The 17,060-nt window shown below is 44.2% G+C and overlaps 1 protein-coding gene across 6 annotated transcripts in view; it reads right to left on the bottom strand.

The window, feature by feature from the left end:
- Positions 1-2,320: 2,320 nt before the first annotated feature.
- The window catches only part of ep300b (E1A binding protein p300 b), a 35,155-nt gene continuing 20,415 nt past the window's right edge, over positions 2,321-17,060 (bottom strand). For 3 of the 6 annotated variants that reach the window (XM_044332315.1, XM_044332318.1, XM_044332316.1), the window contains exons 18-30: positions 16,736-16,975; positions 16,446-16,534; positions 15,307-15,417; positions 14,283-14,339; positions 13,896-13,973; positions 13,322-13,389; positions 12,695-12,845; positions 10,295-10,555; positions 9,633-9,798; positions 8,967-9,134; positions 8,696-8,857; positions 7,989-8,270; positions 2,321-6,591 (exon numbers count right to left, since the gene is read on the bottom strand). In XM_044332315.1, coding sequence (XP_044188250.1) covers positions 3,313-6,591; positions 7,989-8,270; positions 8,696-8,857; positions 8,967-9,134; positions 9,633-9,798; positions 10,295-10,555; positions 12,695-12,845; positions 13,322-13,389; positions 13,896-13,973; positions 14,283-14,339; positions 15,307-15,417; positions 16,446-16,534; positions 16,736-16,975 — 5,112 coding nt within the window. In that variant the 3' untranslated portion in view covers positions 2,321-3,312. The remainder of the gene's footprint in view (positions 6,592-7,988; positions 8,271-8,695; positions 8,858-8,966; positions 9,135-9,632; positions 9,799-10,294; positions 10,556-12,694; positions 12,846-13,321; positions 13,390-13,895; positions 13,974-14,282; positions 14,340-15,306; positions 15,418-16,445; positions 16,535-16,735; positions 16,976-17,060) is intronic. The other 3 variants (XM_044332317.1, XM_044332319.1, XM_044332320.1) reach the window with 1 other exon arrangement.

Here is a 17,060-nt window from a genome sequence, read left to right as displayed (position 1 = left end):
ATTTAATATTTGGGATTACTGACTGCAAGTTGAAGTAGTTTTATGTATATTACATGATAAATATGGGGAAGAGGAGTCTTAACATGACAGCAAGACCTGAAATACAAATTATGAAAGAGTGAAGTAACTAACAGCATCTACTCCTGCTCATGTAGTAAAGTAACTTATGTGCAACCGACTTGTATTTTAATTTATTTTACAGATCCGCTGTTGTTTTGCAGCCAATAGCGTCCCCAAAGTTACCTCCCGGCTCACTGCTGAGGCCTGAAAGTCAACACACAGCAGCTCTCTGTTTGATTTATGATCCACTTGGATTTTGGGGCGCTATTAAGCAGCACAACAAATCCAGGGAGAGAATCTTTTAAAGTCAGCCTCTGAAATATAACTCACTCATTTTTCCTCTATTGAAAGCTGCAGCTTTTTACTTCAACTTCAGCCATGTTTAAAACAGCAGAGCTACTCAAAGTCTGGTAAAATATGTGTAAAAAGTTCTTCCCAGTTCTTTCCACCACTGAATGTGTTTTCCATCCATTATTGCTGTCTTGACATTGAACCATCATGCCTCCATGTATCGCCACTAGAGGGCATGTCCTTCCCAGGAAAGACAATTTACTGTAAGTGACGCAATTGAGTGTAAGTTAATAGTCTCTGATTCATAGGCTCAGTATGTCATGAGTGTGCCGTGGAAGTGGGGGATTAGAGTGTGTGTGGGTAGATACTAACAAGGAACATCATTTACAACTCATCAGCTATAACCATACATACTCCTCTAAATGTGAAAGAGTGGTTGAGCTGGTAAAGGGAAAATTACACTTTTTATCCTGCAAAAACCTCAAGATTCTGTACAAAAGTCAGCACGAGGCTTTGGAGACTTATGTCAGTGAAAATGTAGAAGTGGGCACACTGATCACTATAAACCAGCTGATGTGAGGAGCTCAGGGCGTGACGGAGAGGCTGACATGTAGCTTTCCTGCTCTTTTTGACTTTGGGATATAAACTAGTTGTGATCACAGAGGATTTCAGGATAGTTGATCTAATTTTCTTACAGGATAAACGAAATGACTGCAGATGTTTAAGATTAAAGCTTCACAACAAAATTAAAATAACTTTAATAAAACATATTTATAAAAAAGTTAAAACCTGGGAGTATGGACAAACGCACTTGGTCAAACATTTTTGTCAGATTTGAAGGGAATCAAAGTTTTACTCAGCAGTTATTCAGTCAGACCTGCTGATGTCCGATGCTCCATGTAATCTTCTTAACTTGAATTCAGGTACTAAAAGGTTTCATGCATCACAGCAGGTGTCATCTTTTTTAAAGGTTGATGTGCGATAGATGATTTTAGGGCTGCAACTAACAATTATTTAACAAATGGTTCACAACCCGAAGATATTCAGTTTACTGTAAGAGGACTGAAAAAACAGGAAATATTCATATATGAGAAGCTGGAACCAGAGAATTTCAGCAACCTTAGAAATTACTCAAATGATTATCACAATAGTTGGTGATTCATTTTCTGAAAATTGATTAATCTTTGCAGCTCTACATGAACATGTACAACCTACAAAAATATTTACCCCACTTCACAGTTTTAATGTTTTGTTTTTCAACATTGAATCAAAGTAGATTTAACACTAATCGACAGAAAAACATCCTTAATCTGTACAAATATAAAATACTTGCACTTGCATGTTTTTGGTGTTGTCCTATTAAAGGGGGTGAATTCTTCTGCGGTCATGTATTTAGTATTTGTAATTTAACAGATCATTTTATAGAGATGCAAGTTTTTTTCTGTTGATCAGTGTAAAAAACACATTAAATCTCCTTTGATTCCTTGTAATCATAAATAATAAATAGTAATAAAAACGGGAAAAGGGAGGTGAATATGTTTCAAATACCTGTTCTTATTTCTAACAAACAGCCACATGCAGGACGCATCACTATTGGTAATTTTCATTTTATTATAAAAAAACAGTATTTGAGTCCACAGTTTGTGTTTCCTTTGTACAGTAAAAAATATTAAATTAAACTCCCAAAGTTCTTAGCAGAAAGATAAAGAGGATGGAGTTTGGGGAGGGGGAGAGCAACTTCCCCCAGAGGAGGAGGAGGAGGAGGAGGAGGAGGGGGGATTTAAAGTCCAAGGGAAGCAGCAAAGGGGACGAGGCAGAAAGAGACGGAGACAGACTGCTCAGATCTCCTCCTTTCTCCTCATTTCTGTGCAACACAGTTCATTTGGATCAATATCCTCTGTTTACTCCAAACAGTAGAATCCTAAAAACACTAAAAGGAGCCCACCCCGCTCATTTTTTCACATCCCAGCCCATGTACTCAAAAAGTTACAGGCACACAGGTATGCACCCCCCCTCCCCAAGCCTCCACTGCTCCATATTAAGTGTCTTTAAAGGAAGGAGTGCACACACATTCGAGGGAGAGGGCTTGCATGTTTGCGAGGGAAGAGTCCCTTCCAGCATGATAGATGTCCGTTACAGAAGCTGGCTGGGACGTCACGATGTGTCCGTTCAACATCTCAAACTCACAGCAGACCCTCAACAACTGCAAAAAAAACACTGACATTTCATTATTCCCACCTGGACAGACCCAACTAAAGACATCTAAAGTGAAATGAAATATCCACTAATCCCCCGTCTTAACAGTCAATAACAAAAATATATTTCTATACGAATTGTAGCAGTCTTAGGGTACATAACACCCCCCGCCCCCCCTCCCCCCGAAAAGAAAACAATAAATAAAGCAAACCCAAACATTTAAAAAGGAAGATATGCATCATGTTTGGATTTACATTAATAATAATCCACATCACTCTGCAAAACAGAAATAGACAGAATGAATGATGGGAAACAAACAAAAAAAAAGTTCTTTGCATTAAATCATTTCCTCTTTAATTCTTGTCCACTTTTAAAATCTTAAAAACGTTTCTTAAAAAAGGCAAGTACCCCTATTTACCCCCAAACCCCGAAAATATTACCTTTCTTGTATTCTGCAAGAGGTGGAGGTAGGGGGTGCTAGAGAAACCATCCCCCTCTTTGTCCACAATTGGCAAAAAAATATATTAACAGCAATAACTTACAATTTATTTATTCTAATTTATTTAACGACTGCTTGATTTATTGTTCATCTCCCATAGGAAGTTCAGTTCAATGCATCTTTATTGAAAACATTTTAAATAACATTTAATAATAGTATAAAAAAGAAAGGCTAAGTAATAACAATAACACTGTCCTGGGTGAGTGCAGTTTGTGCGAAGAATCACAGAGCTTTTCCAGCTCAACTTGACACGTTAAGTAGAATTCCTACATGATGTCCAAAGGGTTGTGATTCATGTTCTGACCCAGCGGGTCCTGACTGTTGCCCCCTGGCCCGTGGAGACCCACCATGCCACTCAGCTGAGATAGCATAGCGCTCTGGTCCGACCCAAACTGTTCCATAGAGTTCTGTTGCTGCTGCTGGGTCGTTGGCTGTTGCTGTTGTACCATACCCGGGTGGTGCTGGTTCAGGTGGCCCGGATGTGGGGAGCCCGTCTGCATCTGGGGGGAGATGTGATGTGGGGAGGGCTGAGGCTGCATGCGTGGGGACGGGCTGGAGTGTGGCGGCTGGGACTGGGGTCTGGGTGAGGGCTGTGGGGATCGCACCTGGTTAGCCAGGGATGTGGGCAGCGCCTGGCCCTGCAGGTGTGGGTGGGGGGACTGGGCCATCTGCTGTGGCTGCTGAGGGCTCATGGGATTGCTGTGCTGAGCTGGTGACCCCCCAGGACCAAGATGCTGCTGCTGCTGCTGGAGCATCCTCTGATGGAGGGCCTGCTGGAGAAGGGCCTGAGAAGATTGAGGAGGGGGGCCACCTTGAGTGGGTTGAGGGCCCTGAGGTGGCTGTTGAGGACCCCCTACACCCCCTCCACCTGGCCCTGCATCACCTCCTGACAGGCCAGCCATGGCGTTCTGCTGCTGCATCTGGAGGTGGTGCTGGTGCTGGAGCCTCTGTTGCAGTGCAGCTGTGGCCTGCTGCTGCGCCACCGACCCTGGGTAACCTTGGCCCTGCTGGCCCGGGGGACCACCAGCCTGCTGAGGACCAAGAGGTGGGCCGCCGGGTGGGCCTCCCACTGGAGGAGGCTGCATTCCAGGTTGTCCCATGTAGCCCTGCCCCTGTGGTGGCTGTGGCTGCTGGAACTGGCCGTGATTTACTCCCATTTGCTGTTGTTGCTGCTGCTGCTGCTGCTGCTGCTGCTGCTGTTGTTGTTGCTGCTGCTGCTGCTGCTGCTGCAGATGCCGCCTCATAAGCAGTTCTCTAAACTGGGGACTGTTGAGATTTGCCATTTGTGGCCCCTGGCCCTGCATACCTCTTCCTCCACCTTGCTGCTGTTGTTGCTGCTGCTGCTGCTGGAGAGCTGCCACTTGCTGCTGTTGTAAACTGCTGAGCATCGGCCTCTGCTGCTGTTGTAACTGCTGCTGCTGTTGCTGCTGCTGCTGCTGTAGCTGGGCCATAGCGGCCATGTTGACATTCGTCCCTCCCTGGCCGCCCATGTGCATCCCTGGCTGGCCAGCACCTGCAGCATTCATGTTCACCTGCTGCCCTCCTCCTGCCATGACATTACCAACAGGACCCCCTGTGGGACCAGGACCTCCTGGGACCCCTCCAGGGACCCCACCTGGGACTACACCTGGGACCCCACCTGGTCCACCAGGGCCCCCCTGCCCCCCCTTGTATTTTGAGGCCCTCTGTTTAATAAAAGCAGCCATAAGCTGTGGGTTAGACCGCAAGATGTTGAGAACTTGCTGCTGCTGAACTGGTGAGCTAGGTGAGCGGAGAGTCCGTAACAGCTCCTGGAGGGCTGCCTGGGGGATGTTCCCACCAGCAGCCCCTGGGATACCAGCAACTCCAGGGAGAGCTCCCCCTGGGACCCCACCACCAGCACCTTGCTGTTGCTGTTGTGCCATATTCATCAAGGCAGCATGGCCCTGAGCTTGTTGGTGCTGCTGCTGCTGTTGTTGTTGCATTTGCTGCTGCTGCTGTTGTTGTTGTTGTTGTTGAGCTGCCATCATGGCTTGATGGCCCATTTGGCTCATCATAGCTTGCCTCTGTTGGGGCGGCATCCCCTGGCCTGTCCACTGCTGTTGCTGTTGTTGCGGGTTTTGAAGTGGAGCACCCATCCTCTGCTGTTGAAGCTGCACCTGAGGGGGGAGCTGGCCCTGGGGCAGGTTACCCTGCTGGGAGGGTTGCTGCATGGGCCCACCAGTGCCAACCATCATCCCTGGAGGAGCACCTTGTTGTTGATCCATGTGGGCCCGAGCAGCTGCCACTGCTGCTTGGGTCTGCGGTGGCATGCCCTGGGGTCCAACTATCCCTACTTGCCCTGGGTGACCCATGGCCATCTGTTGACCTTGACCCTGTTGATGGTGGGGGTGAGGAGGCATCAAGCCTGCAGCTGCCTGGGCTGCTTGTCTCTGTAGAGCCATCTTCCTCTGAGCATCGGCTACCTGTTGGATCTTCATAGCAATTTCTACTGCTGCCGGTGGAGGGCCGGAAGGTGGCTGCTGTTGCTGCTGTGGAAGAGGAGGCTGGCTCTGGGGCTGGTTGGGAGGTTGTTGGCCCCCAACATTTCCAGCCATGACCGCGCCACCAGGCTGCTGCTGGGGAGGTGTTGCAGAACCAAGAACCGGTTTTCCCTGGGACTGATGGATTGGGGAGGAGCCTGGGGGTCTGCTGGTATATGGAGGCAAATTGTTGGGGTGCTGCTGGAGCTGCTGGGGGTTGGTCCCTGCTCCTGCTCCACTTTGCTGCTGCTGCTGGACCTGAGGGTGCATCTGCTGCTGATGTTGGGGAGAGCTCATCATCCCCCCAGCCCCGCTGCCTCCGCCCCCCATCTGCTGGAATTGGTGATGAAGGTGGTGCTGAGGAGGTATTCCACCTTGTGAGGGCATCCCACCTGGCTGCTGTTGCTGCTGGACTCCGGGTCCAGGACCCATTACTTGCTGTGGGACTGGAGGCATGGTCTGAGTCGGGGTCTGGGGAGTTGGAGGTTGGGTTCCACCAGATGTGGGAGTACTGGGTGCAGTGGTGCCATTGTTCCCTGGCGATGGAAGTCCTACAACAGGTCCTCCCGGTGGCCCTCCGGCTGGCTGCCCCACCCGCTGCATGCTGGCCATCCTCCTTCTTAACATCTGGGCCTGCTGGAGCCTGTGCTGCAGCTGTTGCTGCCGGAGCTTTTGCTTGATGTTCAGGCAGAACGGGACGGGACATTTGTTCTCCTGACAGTGTTTGGCATGGTAGCAGCACAAAGCAATGAGCTGCTTGCAGATGGGACAGCCGCCGTTCGTCTTGCGCTTGCAGCCTTTTGTGTGCTGAACAACACGCTTCATCTTCTGGCAGGACGGCAGGGAGCAGTTGGCGTTGCGGCACTGGCATGCGTGGACCAGCGACTGGATGCAGCGCTGGATGCTGAGGCGACGAGAGTCTCCAGGGCTCTGGGTAGCTGCTGCTGCCTGGTTGTTGCTGTCATCGTCCAGTCCAAGCCCCAGTTTATCCATCTTGTGCTCATGACCTTTAGTGTTGTAGCAGGTGATGCACAAGTCATAGTCCTGAAGAGGGAAGGGAAAAAAGAGAGATGGGAAAATAAATATGAATTCATGCACTTGATTAATTAATACACGTTAAAACTTTACAGGAAAACAATAATCAACATTATGTACATTGATTGTACATCAGCACAACCACTACATTTTGTGCCATCCTGTCTCAAACTGTGTAGTGTCTTGGCTTGGCTTTTGATAAGCCTTCAAACTGATTAATCTTGGTTTGCCACCGTTCCCTACAGCGAGGTGCCCACATTAACGCACACCACGCAGCCTTTTTCAATATTTTCCCTTTATGCAACAGTCATTGCAGCTCATTGCTTTGTGCTCTAGAGAAACATCAGCGAGCCTTTGTGACTCTTCTTCTGCCTAGATTTTACAAACTTTTATCTGAGACTATTGATGAGTGACACTCCAGTCGCAATAATTGTTTGGGTTCGCAGGTAGCACAGGGGAACAAAAGAGTCGCCCACCACCGCAGAGACCATGATTCAGTCAGTTTGGCTGGGAACTGGCTGGTTCTTTTTCACTACACTAGCGGCTCCTACTGGTTGGTCAAAGCACCAGTGTGGGAGACCTGAGACTGCTGTTGACTCCATGTGTATCAAAAGGTATCACATGGCTTTCTACACCCTCTCCAGGCCAAAAGCTATAGTGGAGTTAGCAGTGACAATGACTGCAGTGCAAAGGAATTGGTTGTTCCAAATTGGAGGGGAGAAAAAATATTACAAAATTGTAGGAAAGACGGAAAAAGCACGTCTGTCATACTAACAGGCTTCTATTGTCTGAATAAATAAATGTTTTACCTCATCTATTCAGCAGCCACTATCATGAAAAAGAAACCCAATGGATTTGTGCTTTGAAATATACTTATATATTACTTATGCCTTTGAAATATAAATAACTACCCTAATTCAAAATGGTAAACAATTATACAAAAAAGAAACAAAATGGAAACCCATGTGAGATGTCCCAGTCTCAAAAATGGTGGGGTAGTCTATATTTTTACTTTTTAAAATAAGTGATCTTAGAGTTTTAGGTGACAAAGTGGGCTTATTAATATTGCTGCCACAAAGCACCCAACTATGTCTTTGCAGGAATTCATCATTATTTTGGAAAAACATTGTTTATCCTGTCAACACTGAAACATGACTGCGGTTTTTCCATTTACCCCCTCTGAAGAGGATTTTCAAAAGGCTGTTTTTGGTGTGATAAACGCCAGCATGTTTCCTCTCAGTTCAAAATTGATCTAGCTTATTGTGGGCACTCATGGTTTTCACTATCTAATGATGAAAAACATAGTATTTTAAATATTCACAGGGTTGCAGCCTTTTTGCTGTAGTTTCATCCCCAGTAAAATGCAAAGGGAGAAAAGCTCAATTTCAGCAAGTCCTGATTCTCACCTCGCAGACAGTGCAGTGGAAGCGGGTCTCCACGTGATGTTTACACTCGTTACAGGTGTAGACGAAGCGGTCCTGGCTCTGGTTGTGTAGCTCCACCAACATACACATGGAGCTCCACTTGGACCTCCTGAGAGAGCTGAACTCCAGGTGCTTGTCCCTGGCCAAAGTCAGGAAGGCATCGCGGCCGTCCATCAGGTCACAGGCCATCAGGGGGTCCGCGTCAGTGATAGGGGGCAGCGAGTTGGCGGTGGGGCCGGCAATGAGGCGGATGACAAAGAAGACCTGGCAATGAGAGAGGAGAAGATCAGCTGTAAGTTTACTAAACAGTCTGAGAATGTTGTGTGATTCAGGCCCTGCTTGAACAGACAGGCTTTCATAAAATGTGGTTTTAGATTAATACAAACATTCATCACTTGTCAACAACACCTAACTTTACCCTCCTTTACAACATCACTACAAGCTACACTTTCTACATACAAGTAGTCATGTGACCCATTGTTAATATAAAAATATAGGTTATAGCAACTTTAATTCACTCTGTTGTCGGTAAAGGTTAAAGAATTTCAAATTTTATGCATTCACAGAGTGGAGTCAATGTCACAACTCCTATGACGTAAGTAACCGTAATGTTCTTATAGTATAATTAGTCCATATAATCCAATAAAAGAGTGAGCAGCTATTGCTACAATCAAATGAGAGACACATACCTCTTTATGTTTCTCCATGGTGGCGTAGAGTTTCTGGGAAAGGTCATTAGAAACATTGGGCATCCCTGGTTTCTTCTTATTGGCTCGGCTCAAGCTACTCTTGTTCTTGCTTGTCTTTTTATTGTTCTTCTTTTTGGCATTCTTGCTGTCTCCTTTTGTGGCCTGTGAACATTTTAATGTCGACTTCAACACAAAGCGCTGCCATGAAAAACATCAGTGTTTTGTGACAAAACAGAGTCTGCCTGAAAGTAATGACTCTTATTCTACTCACATCTGTGCTCTCATTGGAGGTACTGTTCTCCTCCCTCTTCCGCTCCTCCTCCTCCTGCTCCAGCTCCTTGATGCTCTCCTCCAGTACGTTGGGCCAGAAGTCGCCCTCAAAGTATGGCAGCTCCTTGGCACTGGTCAGACGGTCCTCTGTTGCCTGTTTGAAGATGTCCTGTGGGACAAAGAGGGAGGAAGAGACGAGTGTTCAGTGCTTGTAATGCTATAAATGTCCCTGTTAGCTTTTTCACTGTTGTAGGAAAGACTGGTTCATTCTTGACTTAGGAAACAGCAGTTGAGAAAACAATCTCACCACAGGGTCTATTTAATAGCTGTCTGGGGGCTTTCAATTAAATTATATGATCTTCATCATCAGATAGTTCGTCCAAGTAATTCAACATTTAAAACAATAAAAGTGCCCATTTTTCAGATTTTTTTTCCCCAGTAAAAAAAAGGAAGTTTGAACATCTGTACATGATCGAAAGCTCTAGAACAGCTAGTAAAAAGGATCTTGTGGTGAGATTGTTTTCTCAAAATGTCATCAAAAGTCATACTGCGCAACAGTTTGACAATGTTCAAGACTATGGGTGACTCAATGTTTTGACTGTTTTGCTGTGATAAATGCATTAATTCACATAGTAGGTCTAAAAATTTAACAGAAAACAAGTCTCACCTTATAGTCATGGATAATGCGCTCAGAAACAGCCTTGTCCAGCATCTTCTTGTACCACTCCTGCAGGCGTTTTGGCTTGGGGATCTTCTGGTCCGCTGGGTGACAATGGAAGATGTAATCATCCCCCTCACTGGGTGGGCAGGCCCAGATATGACCCGCTGTAAACCTGAGACAGGGAGACAAGTACAAAAGTAAGAAATACATTAATTTCCTTTTCTTCCGTCTGCCTGCTCATTTTCATGCTGTTGAAAATGCTCAGTTGGCGTTTCCATCTATCTCTAACTTATAGTAGGGTAGTGGACGGGTCAGCAACAAAACATGATTTAATCACCTAAAGTATCAGTTTAAGTGTACGCTATATTTAGAATATTTTCACCACTTTATTTTGCTGTCAGACAGCCCTTTCCTTTGGCACTACATTTTCTCAACCAGAGAACTTCCCTATTCCTACGCATGTTGTGCACTGTATTATGCCCCAACAGCACTGCATCGCTTAGCTTCTGTGTCGCTACTTCTGCCTGTTTTGCCAAACTGGGGCAGTGCGGACCATCATCTACTGCAGGTAATACACTGACTGTGTATAAATACCTTATACAACCCCACTTCAAAAAAATGCAAATTATCCCTTTAAGATTTTGACATGGTCTGAGTTTTGCTCTTACCCCTGTCTCCTGACATACTCCAGGTAGCCAAGCAGGATCTCATGGTACACAGCAGTCCTGAGGTGTCGTGGTTTGAAGAAGTGCACGCTGTCCAGGTAAGAGATGTACACTCGCCTCTGGTTGGGAGGCGGGCAGTCGGAGCCGTACTCTTGAACATGCATGCCGAAAAAACACACATCTGCTCCATCGATGTCCTCAAATGCAAACAAGGCTTTCATCCTGTATGGGAAAGACTCTGACATCTCTCCGCTGTCCACAAACCTGGAGAAAACAACAAACAGCCAAGGTGAGGAAAACAGCTATTCAAGGCAAATATTGTTTTAACAATCCAAATCTGAATTTGTGTAACTCATCCCTGTTGTTTCTTCACCATAGTGTTTTCATCTTTTGAACAAGTCTGACAAAGCAACATCACAACCGAGGAAGGTTTGCAAGCGTGGCTCCTTGCTGTGCAGTGTTTTTAATGTGCGATCTTAGAACCGAGACAATGACAACTTGTTGACAGAGTTGAAGTGTTGAGGCTTTGAAGGAGTGGAATATTTGGTTCGACTGGGTGCCAGATGAGATGCACGTCCGTAACAAGTGGCTGGAATTTGTTAACTAAACAAATTACAAGCCTCCTGCAACAACTAAAAGGATATTTACTGTAAATTCAGCACACACTTCAACCAGGACTTAGTACAAGAACAGGCTGTGCTATTTAGTTTGGGATACTGTGCTATTTTTGGCATTTAGTGGAAAACACAAGTGAGTTTTCCTCAAATTGATTAAGAACTGGCATTAATACTACAATATTTAACTTTTTTATTAAATAGTCGATTACAACACACAAACTCTACTGTACAGCTGCAGCTATGGCTCTAAAATTCCATATTGGGCTGTTGTAGCGAATCAATTTGATGCATCGGAAGTAAAACTTGTCCCAGTTGCTTCTGTGTGTTTATGCTGCAACCTGTGTTCACAATATTTCACACCCTTCAGTAAACAAACTCTCCATTCAGTTACTTCTTACAGACTTCTTGTTGGGATACATCTGTTACCTGCGCTACTGTGCATCATGGCCAACCAGCTGTTGCCTAGCAACAACAACCTTGTGCATTTGTTTTTGCAGCGGCATGGAGAGGAACTGAGAGAAGCTCTGCCTCGCTTAATCACAGCCATTGATGATACCAGTCCAGTTAGTTGGTGCAAACATCAACACCTGATTATGACCGATTGGGCTGTTTGTAGTGGTCGACCGTAATGGGTTTTTCAATGACCGATGCCGATATTTAGAGAGCAGGGCGGCCGATGGTCAATATATAATGTTGATACCATGTTGTTGTTTATTAATTATTAATTATAAAGTTCTAGTGCACTTAACAACAGCATTTATCAGCAGATAGCAGCATCTCCTTGTTTCTGAGAGCTACCATCAGTAAATAAAATCTGAAGGCAGATCATCAGCTGATTATTTTGAGATAATAGGACGATATCAGCCTGATTAATCAGCCGACCACTAGCTGTTTGCTTCTACTTTTACCAACCTTAAAAAAGGGTTCACTTAATTGCTCCAGAGTTCCCCATTTCAGATTGGGCAGAGGCGAGAGCATGTCGCCTCATGGTTTCTTCCAGGAAAGTGTTTTGCCAAAGTGATAAGCCTTTGTCTCTTTTGGTTTATCTCATCAGAGGAAATATACATTTTCTATACTAAATGGTGACATAAATCCTGGTCTTGATTTTGTGCACTTTCAGCCACACTACTTGCAAACTTGGAACCCATCAGCTATCTGTCTGATGATGATTTAGCCTCTAGGGGCAACGGCCAATATTTGGGGGCTTCCGGTGTAGTGAACGGATATCCAGATAACGGATATCCAGGCCAAGACTTCCTCTTCCGTGCACTGGTCATTGTTAACAGTCCCATTAGCAACTTGAGATAGTCCAGATGACATTTCGGCTAATCTCTATAGTGATAAACGCAAATGAATGCAGATCCTTTTTTTAAAAAAAAAAAAAAAAAACTAATAAAAAGCAAAATCATCGTCAGAGGATAGCCAACGGGTTCCGAGATGCATTTCTGCCAATGCGTTCTGCCTCACACAGACCGTTTACCTGCATGCAACCAAAGCCCACTCAGATGTGATTGGTCAATACTACTAAGACTACAAAAGGAAACCAGAACGTTCCGGTTCCAAAATCTTCCTGTTGTCTGCAGATTCTGCATTCAGATGCAGATATCTGTTTATAGAGATTACACTACTTGCAATATCGTTTGCTATTACATTCAAGATTTTGTTGCATTAAAATGCAAGATTGTGACAAATACTGAACAGTATACCATTATTCTAAATATGTTCAATGCTGCTTCCCATATCACAAACATAGAACCCTCAGTAGCAGTACAATTCAGCCTCCTACCTGGACTTCATGCCCGGCTTGACCTCAACCACCTTGTCCGAGACATGGACCACACGGATGGTGACGTCGCCACATTCAGGGTGGCTCTGCCGCTTGAGGTAGTCGTTCACTCGTGTCTCCAAAAAGTTCCCCAGCTTGGTCTGAGGAAGTCCTGCAAAAGACAAGACAACGGATGAACCAAGAGGTGGAATACAGAGCTCACTTAATGTATAACTACAACCATTTTAACAATTTTTAAAAATTTTCTTTGACAATTTTAGATTTTAAGCATGCAGCCCATAAACAGAGATCCACACAACAAATGCAGCTGTTAGAAGTTTAATACACCACTCATTGCATCTATCAATCTCGCTCAAACATAAATCTTGATTTTAATCATTTTATTCCCAAATAAAGCATTAAAATTATTGGGGAGTGGACTGACTGGAGTAAGTAAAGGAAATGTAATTAAGGGCATAATGATACAGTGAAATATAGATAAATAATATTACTATACTACTATAGTTTGAGTTTTCACAAATGTTGGTATTAAAGTTAGAAAGAGATTAAAACCTGGGCTGAAAAGGGATGAAATGTTTGAATTAGGCAAAGGAGACAAAGTCATAAACACAGACTTATTCCACTTACTTTTGGCTGCGTATTTGTTCTCTTTCCGTGTCTTATTGGCCTTTTTGAGGCAGTTGTCACATACAAAGCTGTGGTTAGGGAGGAAACAAATAGTAAATGGTTACATTTGCAGGTTACCATCCAGCCTGTCACAATAAGCACCAGTGACAGTGATTGAGTAGCTTTAATCAAGAGATGACTTGCTTTTCAAGTCAGTCTTCCTTTCTTTAAACAACTATAATGACTCAATAATTAAAAGATGTAAGCAAATGTAAACAGACCACACAAGAAGGGAGATCTAACTTTGAGGAATGAGAGACTCTCAGTCGACACTCGAGTTACAGGACTTTTGTGTTTGTGTTGCCGCCATCCTGGCAGACATTTTCAGTCCAGATGTAATGATCGAGACTACTACGTATTGTCAAATAGACAGCTACATGCAAACATATGTGTACCAGGACTTAACACTTCTACTTTTCCAGCATATTTATTGATGTTTTGGATTATTCTAAAGCTTTTTAAAGAACACAGAAGGCCAAATTTATTTTCCAGACCCAGTAACATGTACAGAGTGTGTGTAAGATAGCTGGCTCACCCTGATGGCCATATGGTGTCATTATGCAGGACACAGATCTGGTGCATTTTACGACCGCAGTCAGTACATTCCACAAGCCTGAGCGGAGACAGAGCGAGAAGACAAAAGACAGACACACAGTTAATAAAGCAACGTGTCACGCATCATTGAAATACCCTGCTCGTTCCTCTACGGGAGCCACAAACTTGCTAATCAGATGTCTATCATTCAGAAATGATAATTACTTTATCATATTATTTATCTTTAAGTAATGCAAGTGTATAAAAAAAATCCAAAATATTCAAAATTATTATGCAATCTAAACAAAATACATGAAATCATAATTCTTTCAGCATCACAAAGATGGTATGATATAATGTTGAGTTCATGAGTTAAGAGGGGACATACAACTCGGGGTCGAGTGTGTCATTCTTCTTCCGTTGGAACTGTTCTTTGTTGATGGACCTGCAGGAAAGATCAGAAAACAAACCACTGTAACTGACAAACACTGTCTTCTTCCTGCTGATTATATTTGTCCAATATGGAAACACAACAAGGTCATCCTCTGTAGACTGCAGAATTTGTGCAGCAGCATCTATTCCAAATTCAGAAAATGCTAAAATGTGTCCACTAGTTAAATATCAATCAATACGTATTGTTATATTGATGGTTAAGAGTTATAAACTCATGTCAGACTAGGTTATAAACATAACATGGTTACTGGAAGATGGTGACGTGAAATCACCAAAAATGAATTTCTCTCTCACATTTCAATCCTAAAAAGGAGAAATCAAGAGTTTTGAACAACTATTTAAAACATGACCTTTAACCTCTTAAACTTCACTGACTCGCTAGCGGGTCAATCACTGCAAACTGCTGCTGTGCAGCCAAACACTGTTCAATTCTACAGAACTTTTTTTTTTTTAAATCTAGCAGGGATCATAAAGTTTCCAAACATGCCAAATATGTCAGGCTGAATTTTGGGAAAATGTATATAAAACGGTCTAGAGGACATGTAAAATATTTCCATTTGATAAAATGGTGCAGCTATAAAAAAACACATGAATAGGGTTTGAATATTTCAAAGTTTAAATACTAAATAGCTTTAATGATGAGCTGAAAAAGGCTGATATAGAATATATACAGTATATGACACTGTGGAATAAGATCATTTTTCTACCCTTAAAGTTACTGAAGGGCAAATAACACAGGAATACTGTTGAAGTTCATGCTCATCTGATCTCATTTTGAACCAGAACCTTTTGGGTTTAGATACCAAAAAAATGAAGAGTTTATAATAGAACCCTGTCAGCTTGTACATTAGGTCTTTAATGCCGCTAATTAATCTCCACTGAGATATAATCTTACAACTCAAAGCTCACAGAACATCTGGAGAAGCATAACTAGAGAAACTAAGTATGATGGTACTCACGTCTGAGGCTGGGAGGGGTCGTCTCCCAGGGAAACACTCTCGCCCTGGATTTCGTTGAAACACTTCTCACAGAAGTGGTACCTGTCAGCAAGAAGCCCATATTTTGGTGAACTACACCGTTCGCCATCAGCACAGCCAATCACAGAGAGGGCACGAAGAAGCAGCCGCCAATCAGGGCAGGGCAGGACAGGCCAGGGGGCGGACACACAGGAGGAGGCAGAGGGCAAGGTAGGTCGTCGCCAGGAGGTAGCAGCCAATCGTGATGCAGGGTTTTTGTATGGGCGGGTGTTTTGATTTTGCGCGTAAATTTCGGAGTGGATGATTGGTCACACCAAAGCAGGCCAATGCAGACATCACAAGCGTTAAAAAAGGAGGGAGAGAAGGGGAAAAGGGAAGGGGGGGAGGGAGATGGGGAGGGAGGTCAAAATGAATATTAAAAAAGCGTGAAATAAATAGTTACAGGTCAGACGAGGACAATGGAGGGACAGAGAGGGAGAGGGGGGGGGGACATGGAGGACGGAGGGACAGACAGAATGTGAACAACAACCAACAGAGGACAGAGAGCCAAGGCAAAGCAAAGATTAGCGTCAGACGTCCAGTGGTAAACAACAACAACATTACAGCAACATGAGAGACCACTAGGAGCTGTGGAGGAGGAAGGGGGGGCGAGGATACGTCTCCAAGGGTGGATGAGGAAAAAATAAATAAATAAATGGTAAAGCAACAAAGACCCATCATCCTTTCAGTTCATTTATAAAGTGGGAGCCGTTCTTCTAGTGGTGAGAATGGACACCCCCTCCCACCCCCCCTCTATTTATGCAAGTAAATATCAGAAAAGGCAAGCTGTCATGTGTTGTGCATGTAAAATTACTCAGTGGGTAAACAACGGTGCAACTAATAAAGAATAACTGCTGAAGAAGACAGGAGCCCACTTTATAAATGAAAACGTAATGGAAATTAAAACGTGAACTATGGAGATGGAGATGGTGCCAGGGGTAACCATTTGAAGCCAAATTAAAACTCATCTGTGATTGCACTGATTGGTTGATAATATGTTGTAGGAAATATAATCAATGTGCAAAATACAACAAGACATATGTGTGCGTGCGCTCGTGTTCCAATGTGTCGACAGCCCTTACCTGTTCTGGTAGCTAAAATAAGCAGCGTCACGTTGGATGGTGCATAATTGTTTTCCATAGCAGCATAGAGTTTGGGGGGAAAACTCAAACTGGAATGATAAGACAGACAAGAGGGACAAGTTAGCAGACCTGTTATCTAAAGAAAACTGGAAACAAACTCAATAAATTACACCTATGAAAATAAAACTAACTGCTCAAAACACACCTCGATGGCTGTATGACCTCCATGACAGAATTTAACCCTTATCTTTCCTCTTAAAACAGAACACGGACCATAAAATACTTCTCACCTTTCTCCCACAACAGTATCCCAGGCCCTGCATGACGGGATCGATCTCCGACTCAAACACCTCAGCCAGCTTGGAGCAGTACTTGTAGACTCGGGATGTCTTGCGGTTGTACAGCCAGGCGTTGTTGAACATCAGCCAGATGTCCTCTACGTACTGCCACGGCTCTTGGTACTGTCCCGTGTCCAGCTTCCGCTTGATGGTCGACAGGTCCATGGGGTTCTTCACGATGTCGAAGTAGTCCTGGTTTTGGAAGGGGCGCCATTCGAGGTAAAGTTCAGGAGTTGAGGAAGATCAGAGGGGGGGAGGGTGAGAAGAAAGAGCAGCG

The sequence above is a fragment of the Thunnus albacares genome, chromosome 17 (genome assembly GCF_914725855.1).
Source record: "Thunnus albacares chromosome 17, fThuAlb1.1, whole genome shotgun sequence".
Taxonomy (NCBI): Eukaryota; Metazoa; Chordata; class Actinopteri; order Scombriformes; family Scombridae; genus Thunnus; species Thunnus albacares.
This window is presented reverse-complemented; position numbering and strand designations above follow the sequence as displayed.